General features: G+C 49.1%; 1 protein-coding gene across 9 annotated transcripts in view; it reads left to right on the top strand.

Annotated features, from left to right (window-relative positions):
* Positions 1–15,959, top strand: part of VAV2 (vav guanine nucleotide exchange factor 2) — a 122,996-nt gene that overhangs the window by 85,970 nt on the left and 21,067 nt on the right. For 6 of the 9 annotated variants that reach the window (XM_088177568.1, XM_088177570.1, XM_088177573.1 and 3 more), the window contains exons 4-9: positions 2,963–3,031; positions 11,064–11,166; positions 12,545–12,559; positions 13,205–13,303; positions 14,587–14,655; positions 15,257–15,357. In XM_088177568.1, coding sequence (XP_088033694.1) covers positions 2,963–3,031; positions 11,064–11,166; positions 12,545–12,559; positions 13,205–13,303; positions 14,587–14,655; positions 15,257–15,357 — 456 coding nt within the window. The remainder of the gene's footprint in view (positions 1–2,962; positions 3,032–11,063; positions 11,167–12,544; positions 12,560–13,204; positions 13,304–14,586; positions 14,656–15,256; positions 15,358–15,959) is intronic. The other 3 variants (XM_088177569.1, XM_014873278.2, XM_014873277.2) reach the window with 1 other exon arrangement.

Here is a 15,959-nt window from a genome sequence, read left to right on the forward strand (position 1 = left end):
TGGGTGTTGAGCTGTGGCTGTGGCTGGCTCTGCCTGTGTTCCATTTGCAGGGAGGTTCTGTGAGATCCAGAAAGTGGCCAAAATGTTTTGTGAGATCAAGGGGGTGCTTAGCATCACATGTCAAGGAGCTCCTCCAGAGGAGCAGCTCACTCTCAACTCCAGAACAAATCACTTGGTCTTTTCTTCCTTTTCGGCTCTAAAACAAACACAGCAGATCGATCCCACTTCCCTTCCCTGCTTTGATCTCTGGGAGGACGCTGTGGGGTTTGTCTGTGATGGAACCTACTTTGGGAGCTTTTATTATCTCTGAGGAGCCCGTTCCAGCTCTGTTTGATGGCACTGGAGGTTTTTTTCTTTTCATCTGAGCAGGGTGGGGCTCGCAGCAGCCCCAGCACGGGCTGGGAGGATGAATGGGCTCAGCAGGTGCTTCTGCATGGTGGTGGAGTAAAAAAAAGCTGGTGCTCAGCTAAAGATACGAAATAAGAGACATTTGAAAATGAATTTTAATCAACTGGGATCTCTGCAGACCTGCTGGACTCAAAATACTCATTTCTGTTGGGTATTCCCAGCTAGACTGTGCTCCTACATAAGAAGCTGAAATGTGCCTGGAGGTCTTTGAGAATTTCCCAGGGGATCCAGAGCTTTTAGATCCTTTGACTGACAACATTTTTACTCATTTTACAAAAAAAAAAAAGACACAGAGATTGTTCCCAAACGAGGTGTTTGCTGTGGGGGAGCTCATGTGGCATCACCTGCATGGCTGGGGCATGATCTGTGGGAAGGTTCTCAGTGAAAACCCTGTGCTTGGGAGAAATACTGGGTTGAAAGATCTCCCAGTTGGCTTTTCTTTGTGCTGCCTTGGTAGGGATCTGGTGGGGTCTGTCCCCACCACATCAAATCCATTTCTGCAGCCAGCTCAGCTGTTTTCAGTGGCAAGAAACAAAATAACCTAAATGGATGTAAAAGGGACCTTAAATAAAAAAATAGGGAGTTATTTCAAATAGTGGCTGTTGGTAGAGCTAAATTAAATTGTGTTGTTGCACTTAGAAGTCCTGGGGAAGAGCAAGGGATGAACAAAGGGAAAAACCCAAGGCTTTGTCCAAAAAGCTGCCCTTCAGCTCCAGATTTTGGATGGTCCATTGAGTAATCCTCACCCTGGTGTGACTTCTCCCTCTAATTGCATTCTGTGAGTCCTTATTTAGCCATTAGCTGGACACAGGTTATTAATTCCTCCCCTGCCCTGACTTTCACTCTGGACCTTCACTGGCAGTCAAGGTGAAGCTGGGAGGGCCAGGGGAGCTGCATCCTCATGAAACTCTGATTAGAAAATATTTTTCTCCCTTTTCTGCCTCCTTGTCTTACATGGGGAGTTGTATCACAGGAGCCAATTACACCTCAAGGCCAGATTTATGGCTGGAGATGTGTCCATGTGATTTTAATATTCTTTATGGCTCTTTTTTTACTCCTTTCTCTCTGGCGTGGCGAGCACTGGGGAAGGAAATAGTCAGAGATTAAGAGCAGAAGATGCATGTAAAAGAAAGGAGCTCGTGCCTTGTGGTGGATTTCTTTTTATTGTTGTAACAAATGATGTTTAAACCGAGGTCACCTCTGAGTTCTGCCTTCTTGCCAGAGCTTTGCATCCCTTGCCTTCCTCCCTCCCGTGTTGCACATGGATGTGGTTGGACACACCTTGGGTGCTCCTTGCAGCTGTGATGGCTGGAATTGTCCTGCTCCACGGCTGGGGTCACCACGGCTCTTTCCCCTCCTGGAATCACCCCCTGGTCAGGGTTTTAATTGGACTCGCTGCAGGTCTCAGCACTGTCTCAAAGTGCTTGGTCTGGAGCTGCTCACTGAAGGAAGGCTGAGGTGTAGCAGGGGACAGAAAGCAAATTAATGCCAGTGAAAGGATCCAAAAATAGCAAATTTGGGGGCTAACCAGGCCATGTATTAAATCTTTCAGGAGAGGCAATCTATCATGGGCAGGGAGGGAGGTGGGGAAGGGGAGGAAATGGCTCCTGAGGGCAGGTACAGGTTCACATGGTGGCAGCTTTGCTCCTCCACAGCATCAGTGTCCCATCCCTGTAATTCACAGCCTGGGGAGCCCCACCTGCCTTCTCCAGGGTGCCCAGGAGGGATGGGCAGAGCTGCCCTGCTGCCACCCCTCCGTGTCCCTGTGCCCGTGGGGATGCCCAGCCCAGCCCAGCTGTAGCCATAAGGTGCATCCAGGCCCAGCAGAGCCTGGCCCTGTGCCAGCAATAATACGTGGGCTTTAATTAAAACAGTATTTTTCATCTCCCTCGTACGTTATTTGGTTATTGCTGCGGAATGAGCCAAGGAATTCTTGTATTCCCCCCACTCCCTCCCTCGCTGTTTTAATCTGCTTTCTCCCCTCCTTTCTTCCTGCCCTTTCGTTGTCCTTTCCCTCATCTCCAGGGGTTTAACTTTTTTCAGCTGTCACAAAGTTAAGATGAGGGAGCCTGGGGTTCATAAGGGCTCCTTCATTGCAGTGGGGTTGCAGGGAGATGCCAGTGGGAAGCAGCACAGAGTGCCCAGCCCTGCCCTGCCTGAGCTCACAGGTGGAAAGGCTCCATCACTGGAGGAGAAGGAGTTTCTGCATCCCAACAAATCCAACACCAGGCTGGAATTAAGACTCCTGAGTTGTTCGTGCAGCACCAGCTCAGCAGGAAGGGCTCGGCCACGGGGGCTCTGAGGTGCTGTCAGACCATGCAGCTCCTGATTTTGGTGCCCTGTGTGCTCAGCTCCCTCCCCAGCTGCATCCTTGCCCTGCCCTGCCAGCTGTGCCCTCGGGAAGCAGCAGAGGTGGTGTCACTGTGGGACAAAGATGGGTTGGCAGTGAATATTTTGTGCTGCTCAGCAGGATGCTCGGGGCTGGGCTGAGTTCAGGGGCTGTGCTGTGAGGGGTGAGGCACTGATATAACCCTGTCATTCCTTCCCTTCCCAGGCCCTTCCCTTCGGAGGAGACCACGGAAAACGATGACGACGTGTACCGGAGCTTGGAGGAGCTGGCAGAGTGAGTGGCCTCACCTTCTCCTGGCAGGGGAAAAGTTGCTGTGGGTTTCCAGCAGAGGCAGATAAAGTTTGACAGCAGGGCTGGGAGAGCCAGGACGGCTGCTTTGATCCTTTTGCCAGGAGATTTTTGTGCTCTGACAAAAGTCCATCTTTTTCTCGTGTAAAGCCCTGGGAGATGTCACTTCTAATCAGGTTGAGCTGATGAGTGGCTTGGTGGGGGGCGAAAGGGGCCAAGCCCAGGGGATCCTCTGCTCCTCCTAAATCCCAAAACCTTGGGATAATTCATCCTCCGAGGTGATCCAAGCCAGCTCTGGGAGTGAGGTACCCACTGTTAACAGGGCTGGTTCCCCCCATGGCGTTTTTTGGGTGCTGCATCCACCGTGTGTGATTTTGGACCACACCAGCTGGCCCCGGGGCAATCAGAGAATACTTTGGGGTGAAAAGGACCTTCAAGAACAATTCATTCCACCCCTTTGCAATGGGCAGGGACACTTTTCACTATCCCACATTGCTCCAAGCTGGCTTTGGACACTTCCAGGGTTTTGGCAGCCACATCCTGCCATGACACCCACCCTGCTTGTCCTTGCTGGGCCGTGGGGTGATGCTGCTGCTGTCCCTCTCTGTGTTTATCTGCTTTTTCTGCCTGTGGTGATGATGTAACAGGCTTTTAAAATCAACCTTGAACTGCAGCACACACAGTGAAGTGCAGGCACTATTGGAATTCAATGGCAGCATTCCCATCAAGCCAGGGTTTTGCTTATGAAGTGCAGTCTGCTACACGGAGAGGGATGGACTGCATGAGTGGATATGTGGCTTTATGCAGTTAAATATTATTGTTCCACAACATAAATAATAAGACTCCTTAATCCAATGAGTTCCTTATGGCTTCAGTTATTACAAAAGTAAATCATAAATTACCAGCAGAGGGAATGGAGTACCCTGGAATTCCCTGCTTGCTGTTGGCTCCCAGCAGCTGCAGTTTAATAAAATTTTAACTAAGAAAGGGATCCTTTCGAGAATAGCATTTTTTTTGTGCCCCCTCTCCAAATGTTCTCAAAATCCCTTTAATATCGGGGTTTAAAATTCCTGTTTCTCACACACAGATGGCTTTTAACTGGGGAGAGGTTTGTGTGGGGACTCTCACACAAGTGCTGAGGGGGGATGGCAGTGCTGGCCTAGAAAGGGTGGGTTTGGGATGCTGCTCTTGGTTATTTGGTGCTGGAAGTGGATTCCCACATTTAAATCTGCTGAGGTGTCCAGGTGGAAGCTTCCCAAACTGTTCCTTGTCCCTTGGTCAGGTAACTTGGAGGTTTTTTTCAACTGATTGCCTTGTTCTGTCCCAGATCTCCAGCTTTCAACTTTCCCATCCTTTCCCATTCCATTTTTGTTTTCCCATTCTCTGCAAAATCTTCTTTTTTACATCTTACTTAGCACTCGTGGGGTAAAGGCATGTTGAAACCAGCAGGGATTGCACAGATTCCTTCATCCAGACCTGCCCTCCCAGAGCATGGAAACACAAAACAGTGTCAAAACTCACCCATAGCTGTAAAAACCCCAAAACCACCCTGGAGAACCCCTCAGCACCAGCGCTGCTGCTCCTGCTGCCCTTTCTGCCTCGGAGCAGGGAGCTCTGACTGGAAACGTGCCAGTCCCAGTGGTGTGGCACTGCCAGCCTGTGGCACCCGTGACAAAGCTCTTTCTGAGCTCCTGCCCTCTCCAAACAGCCCCACAAGGGCAGCATTCACTGCTGGGAATGATTCAGTCCACCCAGCATCCCTGCCTTTAATATTTCTGATGATCCAGCAGCCTGGGGAAGATGTGGCTGCAGCCAAAATGCTTTTTTTTTTTTTGGAGGCGAGGAAGTGATTTCCACAGCAGGCAGGGAAATGCCACACGATGTGTGGAGGGAGCTGCTCCAGCCCTGCCTGTGAAACCTGCAGGGATTTGTCACCTCAGGGTGCCACTCTGCTGTCCCCACGGGCACAAGGGTGGGTGAGGAGGGCTCTGTGCCACCAATTCACCCTGGGAGAGAGGAATCCCCCAAAGGGAGCTCTCAGGGTGTTGTGCTGTTGGACAAAAAAGCTCAGGACAAACATTGAGTTGGTTTTAGCAAGACATTTTGGGGGCTGGTAAATGAGGGTTTTTTTGGAGAATGTCAAAATGCTTCCTTTCAGTGGAGCAGTTTGGTGTCCCCAGGTTGAGATTTTGAACTAAAGGCAGAGCCTTTAAAATATGAATATATTTGTGATGGAGGTGCTGATTTGGGGAGCAGAAGGAACCAGGCTTTGTCCTTGTTGTCCCCATGATGCTCCAAAGAGTAAAAACTTTTATCCTGAGAGCTCTCCCAGCTGTGGGACAAAAACCAGTGCCAGGGCTGGCCAGGGGATGCAGGAACAATCCATGGGGTGTGTTTAAAGGATGTTTAAGCCTTGCTGACCCCATTGTGTTTTCACCTTTGGGGTGTTGCAGGGATTAATCCCAGCTCCACACGGATCCCCAGCCAGCAGATCAAGGCACATAATTGCCTGGAAACAGCCATTTAGTTTAAAAAAAAAACCCCAACAATTGGTGATGGAAAGGGGAAGGGAAGCTCAAAGGCTATCAGGGGAGCTGGGAAGTTCTCAAATTCCCTGTTTTCAGCCCTCTGGCCCCTGGGTTTGCTGTGCCCTGGGCCAGATGGCAGCTTGCAGCCAGCCTGGGCAGATGGCAGGGGCTGCTCGCATTGCAAGTGCTGCCTGATCGATGCTGGGAGGGGCACTAAAGGGACAATTGGCCTCTTGCTGCCTGATTTATTCCAGCCTGCCCCGTGCCAGACCCCGGAGCAGCCGTTTTGGGGGCAGTTTGTCCATGAAATGAGCTGGGTTTTGCAGCAGCAGTGTGCGGGTTCATCCTCTGTGCCCCTCTATCAGGGATGTTCCAGTGACCCCTGTCCCGAGGATGCTCCTGCACGTCCCTGGGGATGGGAGCTGCTGCTTCCCACATGGCTGTGGCTGCTGGGAACTGATGTCAGGAGGCAATTATCCACCTTACTGCCCTGCCAACTGCTTTTCCATCCCCCTTTTATGGCTCTTTCAGCTGCTCCAAACCATCCTGGTACCTCAGAGTTACACTTAACATTTCACCTAAATTTTCTCTGCTGCCACTTGGGCTCTCTCCAGTTATTTTGTCTCATTAAATTTATGAGAGTGATTAATCCTGGCCCTTTTTACAGCCCCAGAGCCTTTTTTATGATGAACCTTCTCCATTTCATGGCACTGTCCCTCTGCAGTGGCACAATTACACAGGACAGATTTTTGGGTTATTTGTTGGCTGTTTGAACAATTCAGAGTCAGGCAGAAGTTCCGTGAATGGTTTGAAGTGAAACATTTAATTTGCATAACTTTTACCTTTATTTTCTCTTCTGAAGATAATTTGTTTAGAGGAGAGGAGTTGTAGTTTTGCATAAAGGACAAAATAAATGTTTTAGGCAAAGCAGATCCCCACCAAACCCTACCCATGGAGATCTTTGTCCCACAGGTCAGTGTCGATGTCCCCTGCTCTTGTTTTGAGCTTCAGCTCACTGGGATTTTATCCCTAACAAATTTATTGGAATAATTGATATTGTATTGGGATAATTGTGTATTCCCAAACTTTCCATCCTAGAGAAGAGGGATCTGCTAGGCCACAATTTCTCAAGTGATGCCTCTTTAGGGCTCAGCTTCTTGCTGAAGTTTCTCCTGCTTCTCTCACTGCTGTCACCAGCATTGCCCCCGTCACATCTTCCAAAATAGTGCTGTGATCAGCAGAATTTCTCACATGCATTAAAAAAAATAACGAGTGCAGGAGCCAAGGTGAGATGATAAGTTAGCTGCCACTTTTCTCATTATTTTTGCTGTGTTGGACAAACCAGGCACAGCAGCCCCTCAAATAAATGGCTCTGTGGTGCAGGACACTTGAGCCAGAGCACTTGTAAAGGTGTCTGTCCTCCTGTGTCACTTGTATTGATTTTTGCATGTCCTGCTCGTGCCATCTCATACTGGTCCCTGTAACTGTGTGAGGATTTTTCTTTGGATCAGAACTTTCCACTTGGGGTGGAGAATGCAAGCCCCGAGCAGAATAGATGGGAAAAGGCTTCTCCTGCTGTTTCCAGATCAGTGTTTCCATCCAAGTCCAATCTGAGTAATTAAAACCCTGCGAGATCCCGAGTCCAGCAGCTGCACACCCTGCACTCCCTCACCCTGAAACCTCAGCCTGCCAGATGTGCTGCACATTTAGGGTTCTGTTTGTCCTCTCTGGCACGATGAGGGGCTGGTTGGAGGGACCCCTGAATGAAGGGGTTGGTTGGAGGAACTGTGTATTTATAGCTGTGATCAGAGTGGGAATGACAAAGTGGGGATTACTGGGATGGACTGGAGCCTCCCAGCTGGACACCCTGCAAATGCACTCCCAGCCTGGGCTTGTGGTGGCTCTGAGATCTTCTGGCTCTTAACCCTGGTCACAGGACTGCAAATTTGGGGTTGTCTTATTTTAGCTCCTTCTGTCCCCTCCTGCTCTTTCTTTTGCTGTTCCTGGTGGTTCTGGCTCTTTGCTCAGCGTGGTTTGGACGGAGTTTTGGTGTGGTGGGTTTGTCATGAGGGTTTGTCCTTGAATTCTTGAGGCTGGTACAAAACTCATCAACTTCCCACAGCAGCTTTTATGGATGGAGAGGCTCTTCAGTGGCCCTGAAATCCATCAGAGCTCCCCCAGTGTCACTGCAAAGATGATGTGCAGGGTTCCTTCATGCTGTGTGTCATTTACTGGGGCATCATGGGCTGTCTGTGCCCACGGTCCCTTCTATCCCTTCCAGCCCCAATAATTCTGTGATTCTATGGATTTGCTCCTTCCTTTTCCCTCCCTCCAGGGCAGCATCCTGGCACCAGTGCCTCTGTTCTGGGAGCTGCTCCTTGGCACGGCTGTGCCTGCCTGGGTGTTAGTGCAGAGCAGGCATTGCCAGTGAGGCACAGCTCAGCCAAAAGCATTGTTTTTGCCTGAAATTGCCTTAGATATGAAAAGCTTTATTCATTATCAGCTTTTCTGGGTCGGCAAGATGCTGCCAGCCCAAAGCTGGTTACATCCATCCTAATAACAGTAATTGCAAATGCTGGTGTTCACTCTGAAGGGTGGCTAAAATCCCTTTCCTAACCCCAGAGCTGTCAATGAATCTCCTAATCCAGGCAGTAGATCACAGGCTCTGATACCTACGGGTAACTCACAGACTCTGCTGCTTTTATTGAAGGAGTAAATTGCTTTTCTTTGTGAGGAACGAGGTGATCTGGCTTTCCTTGCTCAAGTTGCTCCATCTGCCCGTGACACGCTTGGGATGCTGAATTTATTGCCTGAATTCAGTGTGCCCTGAGCTTTCCACTGGCTAAAATCATCCCAGTCCCTGTGTTAAGAACAGGAAGGGTATTTTCAAACGTGGGGACAGGTGAGGATCAATATGTGCAAAGCAAAGATGTCAACATCTGTACAGCACAGCTGGAGCTTGGCTGCTCCTGGGCTGCTCCAGGAGAGGCTGATCCTCGTGGTTTTACTGCTCTCCATAAAAACTGGCAGCCCCTGGTGTTTCTCAGAGATGCACTGAGAATGTGTTTTAATAAATAACAGACTGCTGGACAATGGTAATGTTGTAATGCTGCCACGGCTGTCAGGTTTGAGGAGCTCTGGTGCATCACCCCAAAGCTCTGCAGTGGAAATGAATTTCTGGGTGTCCCCAGCATGTGGGAATAGATCCTTTTTTTTTTAAAGCAGGAATTGGAGTAGAGAGGGGCTTGTTCTGCTGTGGAGCAAAGGAAGGAGTGGAGCAGGGAGGTTAGAGGAGTGGGAGCTGTGAGGTGCTGGCAGGATGTGGCCCCACGTGGTGGGTGCAGTGTTTGTGTCTGTGCTGGGTTGACTTAAGAAGAAGAAATATATATATTAAAAAACCTAAAAGTTTTGTTCTTCATTTATTATTTCTTCATGTTATTAATAAAATTCTCCTTTACACCCCTTAAATTTGAAACCTGCCTTACTTTTACTCCTAATTCCATCCCACAACAACAACAATAACAAAAAATATTAAAATTAACAAATCTAAACTACTACATTAATGAAGAGAACCCTTCCCAAGAACCCTCCAGCCAGGGAAATGATGTGTGCAGAGACAGCCAGCAACCCCAGAGGTGTGGGCAGGGAGATTCATCAGGAATTGGGAGTGACTGGCTGTGGATGAGGAGCAGAGCTGAGAATATAAATATTGGTGCAGATAATAACAGCGATGCCTGGGAGGGGGAAGATGGATCACCAGCTATTAGTGGGCATTATTGCAGCAGCTGCAATGCATCACCCGGGAAGAATGGGATGGATACATCATGCCAGTGTATTTATTTAAAATCCCCAAACTTTTATTAAATAAATCTGGCTGTGTAAATAGAAAGGGCTGTATTTAAGCACAGAAATAAAGCCTGGTTTTGTAGGCAGATGTGCTCTGCTGCTCCCTGATATATGGTAGGGAGATGTTGAGTGTCACACTTGGAGCACAGCTTTACACCTAAATTTATTTGTGTGTAATTAAGACCCCTGTTGAAAGACACAGCTCGTAAAATATGCGAGTGCTGTTTGATATTCCAACATTTCACACTGTCCTGATCCTGTGGGATTGACTTCAGTGGGAGCCATTAGCAGCCAGCACCTGTAGATCTAAGCACTGGAATTATTATTGTTAATTGGTATTTAATATGGGCTGAATTTTTAAAAGTATTCCGAGGCTGAGGAGCCCCTGGGAGGGGTGTGAAGGCTCAGATGATAATTAATTACTGAACACCATCACCTTTAGCACAACCTGGGCACTACAGCTCTGGAGTGCCTTTGATGCCTGGGATTCAGGGGCAGCTCCAAAGTGATGGGGCTGGACCTCAAAATGTGACATTTTTGCTGCTTAGTTTCTCTCTGCTGTAAATGTTGTTTTTGGCCTCTGCCCACCGAGCTGAGTGCCTGATGAATTTGCCTTTTAGTGATCAGGAGAGCCTCGTACTCCCCTGGGAGATGCTGGGTTAAAAATCACCCAGTTGCCCATCAGGGCAGGGGTTGGGCTTTGTGGGAGTTGGTGCATCACACAGATAACTGGATACAGAACATTTTAACCTGGCTGGAATGCCCAGGGCTGGGTCCAGGCTTTGCTGGGAGTCCTGCACAGCCCAGGGGTGTTGGTTCATCAGGACTGGGATGCTTCTCCTACTCGGAGACATTGGATGAGTGTTTAATATCTGCTGCTTTGAGTGGATCTGGGCTCTTAGAGCAGTTTGCACCCCTGGTTGGGGGAAGGGGATGGTTTTTTTGGCACAAAGGAAACCTTTCAGTGAGGAAAAACAAAATCACATCAAGAGCAAACACAGAGCCTTAAGCAGACCAAAATGCAGCCCTTAAAGTGAATTCTCTGAGTATTCTGTAAAGTCACTGATGCAAGAACTGCTCCTGGTCCTGAAGAGGAGCTGAAGGGGGGTTTGTGGGCACCTGTGGAGCAGGTGGAGAGGAACTGAAGGGGGGTTTGTGGGCACCTGTGGAGCAGGTGGAGAGGAACTGAAGGGGGGTTTGTGGGCACCTGTGGAGCAGGTGGAGAGGAGCTGAAGGGGGGTTTGTGGGCACCTGTGGAGCAGGTGGAGCTGGAGCTGGTGGCTCTGGTGGCTCAGATGGTCCCGCTGGGCACTTGGCTGGCAGATCCATCTCAGCTGGCCCCATTAGTGCCGAGCAGAAGCTCTGCAGGGGCAGAGCTGGCAGCCCGTGGTGGTGTGGGCATGGAGGGCACGCCTGGCACAGGGCACAGAGCATTTCTTGGCTGTGATCCCCGCTCGTGTCGAGCAGCATTCCGCCTTTTCCAGCCTCCAGCCAGCGGAAAGAAACGCGCAGCAGGCACTGATCCGGGAAAAACAGAGAGCACGGGCTGAGCACAGGGATTCGCACAGGATTTTCTTGTTGTGCTTCTCCTCAGTGAGCATCCCCTCGTTATTATCCCTGACTTCTTCTCCTTCTCGTTGCAGCGAGCACGATCTGGGGGAGGACATCTACGACTGCGTGCCCTGCGAGGATGAGGGTGATGATATCTACGAGGATATCATCAGAGTGGAGGTTCAGCAGCCCATGGTAACAACTCAGCTGCTTTTTTACAGCTACACCTCGGTGGGACGGGGAGGAAGGGGGGACGTCACCCCCATCACTGGCAGGTGATGCTGCAGGGATGGGAATTGCTCAAATCTCAGCACAGCTGGGATGGCACCGACCCAGAGGGGTTCTCCCAGGAGTTTCCCAGCCCAGCCTGTCACCTGCAGGAGTCTGGGGAGGAGGAAGGGCAAGGGAGACCTAATAAGCCCGAAAAGATAAGCTAAAAATAGGACTTTGCTGCTGAGGCTGTGTCACTCCAGCCTTTCCAGGGAGGCTCCGCCTGCTCTGCCAGCCAGAGGTGCTGTTGGAATTTTGGTATTTTTAGATCAGGGTGACAGATCTGCGTGTGGGGGATCCAGCAGCTGTCTGTGCCTGCTGCTCCTACCTGGATGGCTCAGAGCAGGAAGGTGTCAAGCAGCTGTCCCCATTTGTCACCTCTAAAAAGCTTTTGCTGATGGAGCAGCCTGAGTGTGAGGCATGGACAGCATCGTGGAGGGACCTGTGGTGTCTCCAAGGGCTCTGGGGCAAACACCACACTCCATGGATGAGCCAAGGAGGTGTTGGTGGCCCTTGCACCTCCCCACCTGTGTCCCCAGCCCTGGTGCAGGGACCTTGTCCAGAGTGTGACCTTGCAAATGTGCCACCCGCGGGCTTTGTTCAGATGATTGCTGTCCCCTGGTTCACACAGTGCACACCTCCCTGGAACAAAGCAGGATCAATGGACAAGTTCAGTGATCAATTCAGTGCCTGGAGCAGGACAGGCACGAGGGGCTGCAGCCTGGGAATGCAGGGCTGCATCCATGGATGCTCTCATCCCTCCCCTCTCCCAGCTCACCTAGGAGTGGGAAAAAGATAATAAAACCTTAATTCCATCCCTTCACACCTTGCCTGCAGCTGGAGGAGCTCCCTGCACGCCAAACCCCCACCTCCAGATCGAGGAGTATCTCCCAAAATATTCCCACTGATCCTGCCAAAGTGCTTGGATCTGAAGTCAGCACAGCTCGTTGGCCACCCGTGGTTTTTGCCACCAGTTGCAAAAGTCACTTGGCCCAAGAACTGCCCTGGGAAGGTTTTGGTAGGAATTTTTTTGCATAAATGGGAAAAATGGGGGAAAGCTCCAGCAGCCAGGTAATTCAGGATTAAGGGAAATGGAATTGGCAATTTTTCACTGTCCCTTCCATATTATTTTATATTTTCTGCTAAGCAGTGTTGAAGTTGAGAGCTGTGACTCCCTTCCCCTTCCCTGAGCAAAAGGGTCTATTTTTAATAAATCTACCAAAAAATTGAACATTTTGGGTAACATTTGTTGCAACAGCAAGTGTGTGATGCTAATGGCTTCTTGTATTTCTGCATGCTTCAGATTAGATACATGCAGGTAAGATGAACTGATTAAAATCTGGGTTTTCATCCAGCTGAAAGGTCCCAGCTGTGAGTTCTGAGGGGGTGGACAGAGGGGCTCTGTTCCTGTGCATGATCCATAAAACCCCATCACTGAACTCCCTCCCAAATTCAGATTTTGCCTTGCCAAGTGCAGCAGCTCCCAACACGTGGTCCCAGCTTTACAGAGCAGAAGTGACTGCAAGATTTGGGGCTTTGGGAAAAGCACATTTTATCAGATTTGACCTAAAATCATGAGAATTGGCAACCCTGGCCAAGGATTAAGTCTAACATATTATTTATGACCCACTTAGTATCTGTTGCGAGTTTCATCTTAAGCAACAACAAAAAAAATTTTTAAAAGGGAAAAATCAGCCTTTATCTCTTATTATTTTTTTTTAGCTGATAGTCTTTGGTGGTGTGGCTGTAACAAATGCAAAAAATGCAGTGTTTTCCATACTGAAACACATTTAATAACATAGCCAGGGTTCCTCCTTATATTTTTTGGATAAAAATAATTCCCTTTAGCATAAAATGGTTCTCTCCTGACTTTCCAAACTTATGCTTGGTTGCTGTAACTGGAGAGACTGAACTGGAGCCCCCCTAGGACCATCTGACCATGCCTTATTTTTGCTTTCCCTAGAAAATGGGAATGACAGAAGATGACAAAAGGAATTGCTGTTTGCTAGAAATCCAAGAAACCGAGGCCAAATACTACAAAACACTTGAAGACATAGAAAAGGTGAGAACTGAGCCCTCTTTTCCACGGCATCCCCTTCCCCAGCAGCCCTGCATCCCACAGGAATTGTGCTGATGGAGGAAAATGGGAGAGGAGGGGGATCCACAAAACCCAGGCTCACAAGCACGAATGTGCAGCCAAAACCAGCATTTTAATTTTTTTTTTTTTATTGCTGCAGATTAGGCTGAACACCCTCCTGCTGTGTCCCCCCCTATCCTGGGGTGAGAATCTCCCACTCCTGGCTCAGCCAGACCGGGTTTGCTGATAAGAGCCCCGTTTGCAGATAGCTCTTATCACTCTGATTGCCACGGAATAATTCCTTTATTCGGAGTGCTGAAGCTGTGCTGACTTGCCATTGAAGCTAATTGGATTAAAAGTAACGCGCTGCTGCCTAAATTTGCGGGGTTTTAATTGGTTTTGATGAATTATTGTGGCGTCTTTCTTTTAAAAATAAATAAAAGCGAGGCAGTGGAGTCGTGGATGGAGCCTGGAGGTGGTTCCTGCTCCCAGGAGGAAGAGCAATAATGAAAATCAAGCTGCCATTTCTAATCACCCTGATGCTTTTGTTTCCTCCCCTTTTTGCCATTCTTTCCCTCTGTCTGCTCAAAGTTCCCCCGAAGAAGCTGTGGGCAAAAACACTTCCCATTTTCCAGGAAGATGTCCCAATATATTTGTCATTTATGTTTCCAAGGAATCCCTGTTCCTTGGAAACGGCCACAGCCCTCTGGCTCAGTGGAAAGGAAGAGTTAAATTATTGCTTCCATATCAATTAAAGCTTTGCAGGTCCTGGTGGTGTTCTGGGTGGAAGTTCCCCTCTTGGCTGTGTTGTATTTGGGGTTTTTTGGAGTCCCAAGTCACGTAGATGTTCCATTAATATGTATTTGTTCAGAAAGGCATTGCCCATGTAATCACATCATTGCTGCCTTCTCAAGGGCAAAATTCCAGGGAGATAAAGAGCTGGGAAGATGCTTCAGTGCAGCCAAGGACTGCAGCTGAGTGCATTTCACCCCCCTGCCACAGCTTTAGCAGGGAAGGGGGCTGTGGGCACCCATGGGTGGGGGTCTTGCACCTTCCCATCCCTGGGAGTGCAGTGGGAGCTCAGGGATGATGCACTTAATGAAATTCCTGCCTCCCACTTCTATCCCTGGGCATCCTCTGCCTTTGCAAGTGCTTAAACTCATTGAAACCTGCCCAGGTAAACTCAGCTGGTGCAGCAGAAAATACAAATCCCTCGCTCAGCCTCGTTCTCTCAGTTCCTCAATCCCTTTTCCATTTCCCTCTTGCAGAACTACATGAACCCCCTGAGGCTGGTACTGACTCCCCAAGACATGGAAGCTATTTTTATCAATTTGGAGGTAACATCGTGGGCATTGTGCCTTTAATCTTTGTTCTTTCCACAGCAGCTCAGCCCTCTGCCTGCTTAGGAGGAGTTTTTTCTGATTTCCTGTTAGATTTGTGCATTCACTTGGAGAGCTTCAGCCTTTCGTGTGCTGTGGAGCTTAAACTGGTTTAGGAGACATTTTTTAACACTCCATTTTAGGGGTGGGGAATGTATGAACTCTAGGTAAGAAAACAATTCTATCTAGTGGATGTTTCAGGGCTGAGGCTCTGGATTTTAGTTGATTTAGGTGATTTGGGCAGAGGGTGATGAAGGGATTTATTTCTACTCTGGTTTGCACAGGGTCTAGGTCAAAACCTGTCATCTCCTCCACTCCTTCCATCCCATCCCCTCCTCCCTTCCCATGCTGGGACATTTCTCACTGTGTAACCTCAGATGGAATTACACCCCAGTCCTCCAGGCCAGTCAGGGCTGCTTCCCACTAGAACAACTTTCTTTACAAACACCTGAAAGAGAGGAAAACCCTGCCTGATAAAGGAGTAAATGTGAATTTCTTTAGGCTCTGTTTGCCCACCTGCTTTGCTGTGTTTAAAGTATTGACTGTTGCTTGGTTTTAGGACCTAATTAAAGTGCACTTCAGTTTCCTGAGAGCCATTGATGTCTCGATGATGTCTGGAGGAAGCAGCCTGGCAAAAGTGTTCCTGGAATTCAAGGAGAGGTAAAGGAATTCCGGGCTTCAGGCAGCTCCAGTTTTAACAGATTTGGGTTGATATTTTCAGAGATTTAAAGGGAGTTCTTGTTACTCTCTGCCTTCTCCCTCTCTTACTGCCTGAAAGGAGGTTGGAGCCAGGTGGGGATCTGTCTTTTCTCCCAAGTAACAACAGGACAAGAGGAAACGGCCTCAAGTTCCACCAGGGGAGGTTTAGAATGGGTGTTAGTGAAAATTTCTTCTCTGGAAGGGTTGTAAAGCACTGGAACAGGCTGCCCAGGGAAGTGGTGGGGTCACAATCCCTGGAAGTGTCCCAAAATTGTGTGGCTGTGGTGCTTAGGGACGTGTGTTAGTGGCAGTGCTGGGTTAGTGGTTGGGCTCAGGTAATTCTGTGATTGCAGAAATGCCTTTCCCAGCAGCCCAGGTTTGCATCCTGCACAGCAAAATGCTCTCAGGCAGCTGAAACATCACTCAGTGCTGACATTGAGCAGCCAAATCCAGCCACGAGTGTCAGGTCATCCAGGGCAGAGGCTGGGACATCTCCCCTGCCCATTCTCAGCCCTGTGGCTCTCTTGGATCCTTTACCCCTGGATTTTTTCTTGAGCTCAGCA

The sequence above is a fragment of the Sturnus vulgaris genome, chromosome 22 (assembly GCF_052056855.1).
Source record: "Sturnus vulgaris isolate bStuVul1 chromosome 22, bStuVul1.hap1, whole genome shotgun sequence".
Lineage (NCBI taxonomy): Eukaryota > Metazoa > Chordata > Aves > Passeriformes > Sturnidae > Sturnus > Sturnus vulgaris.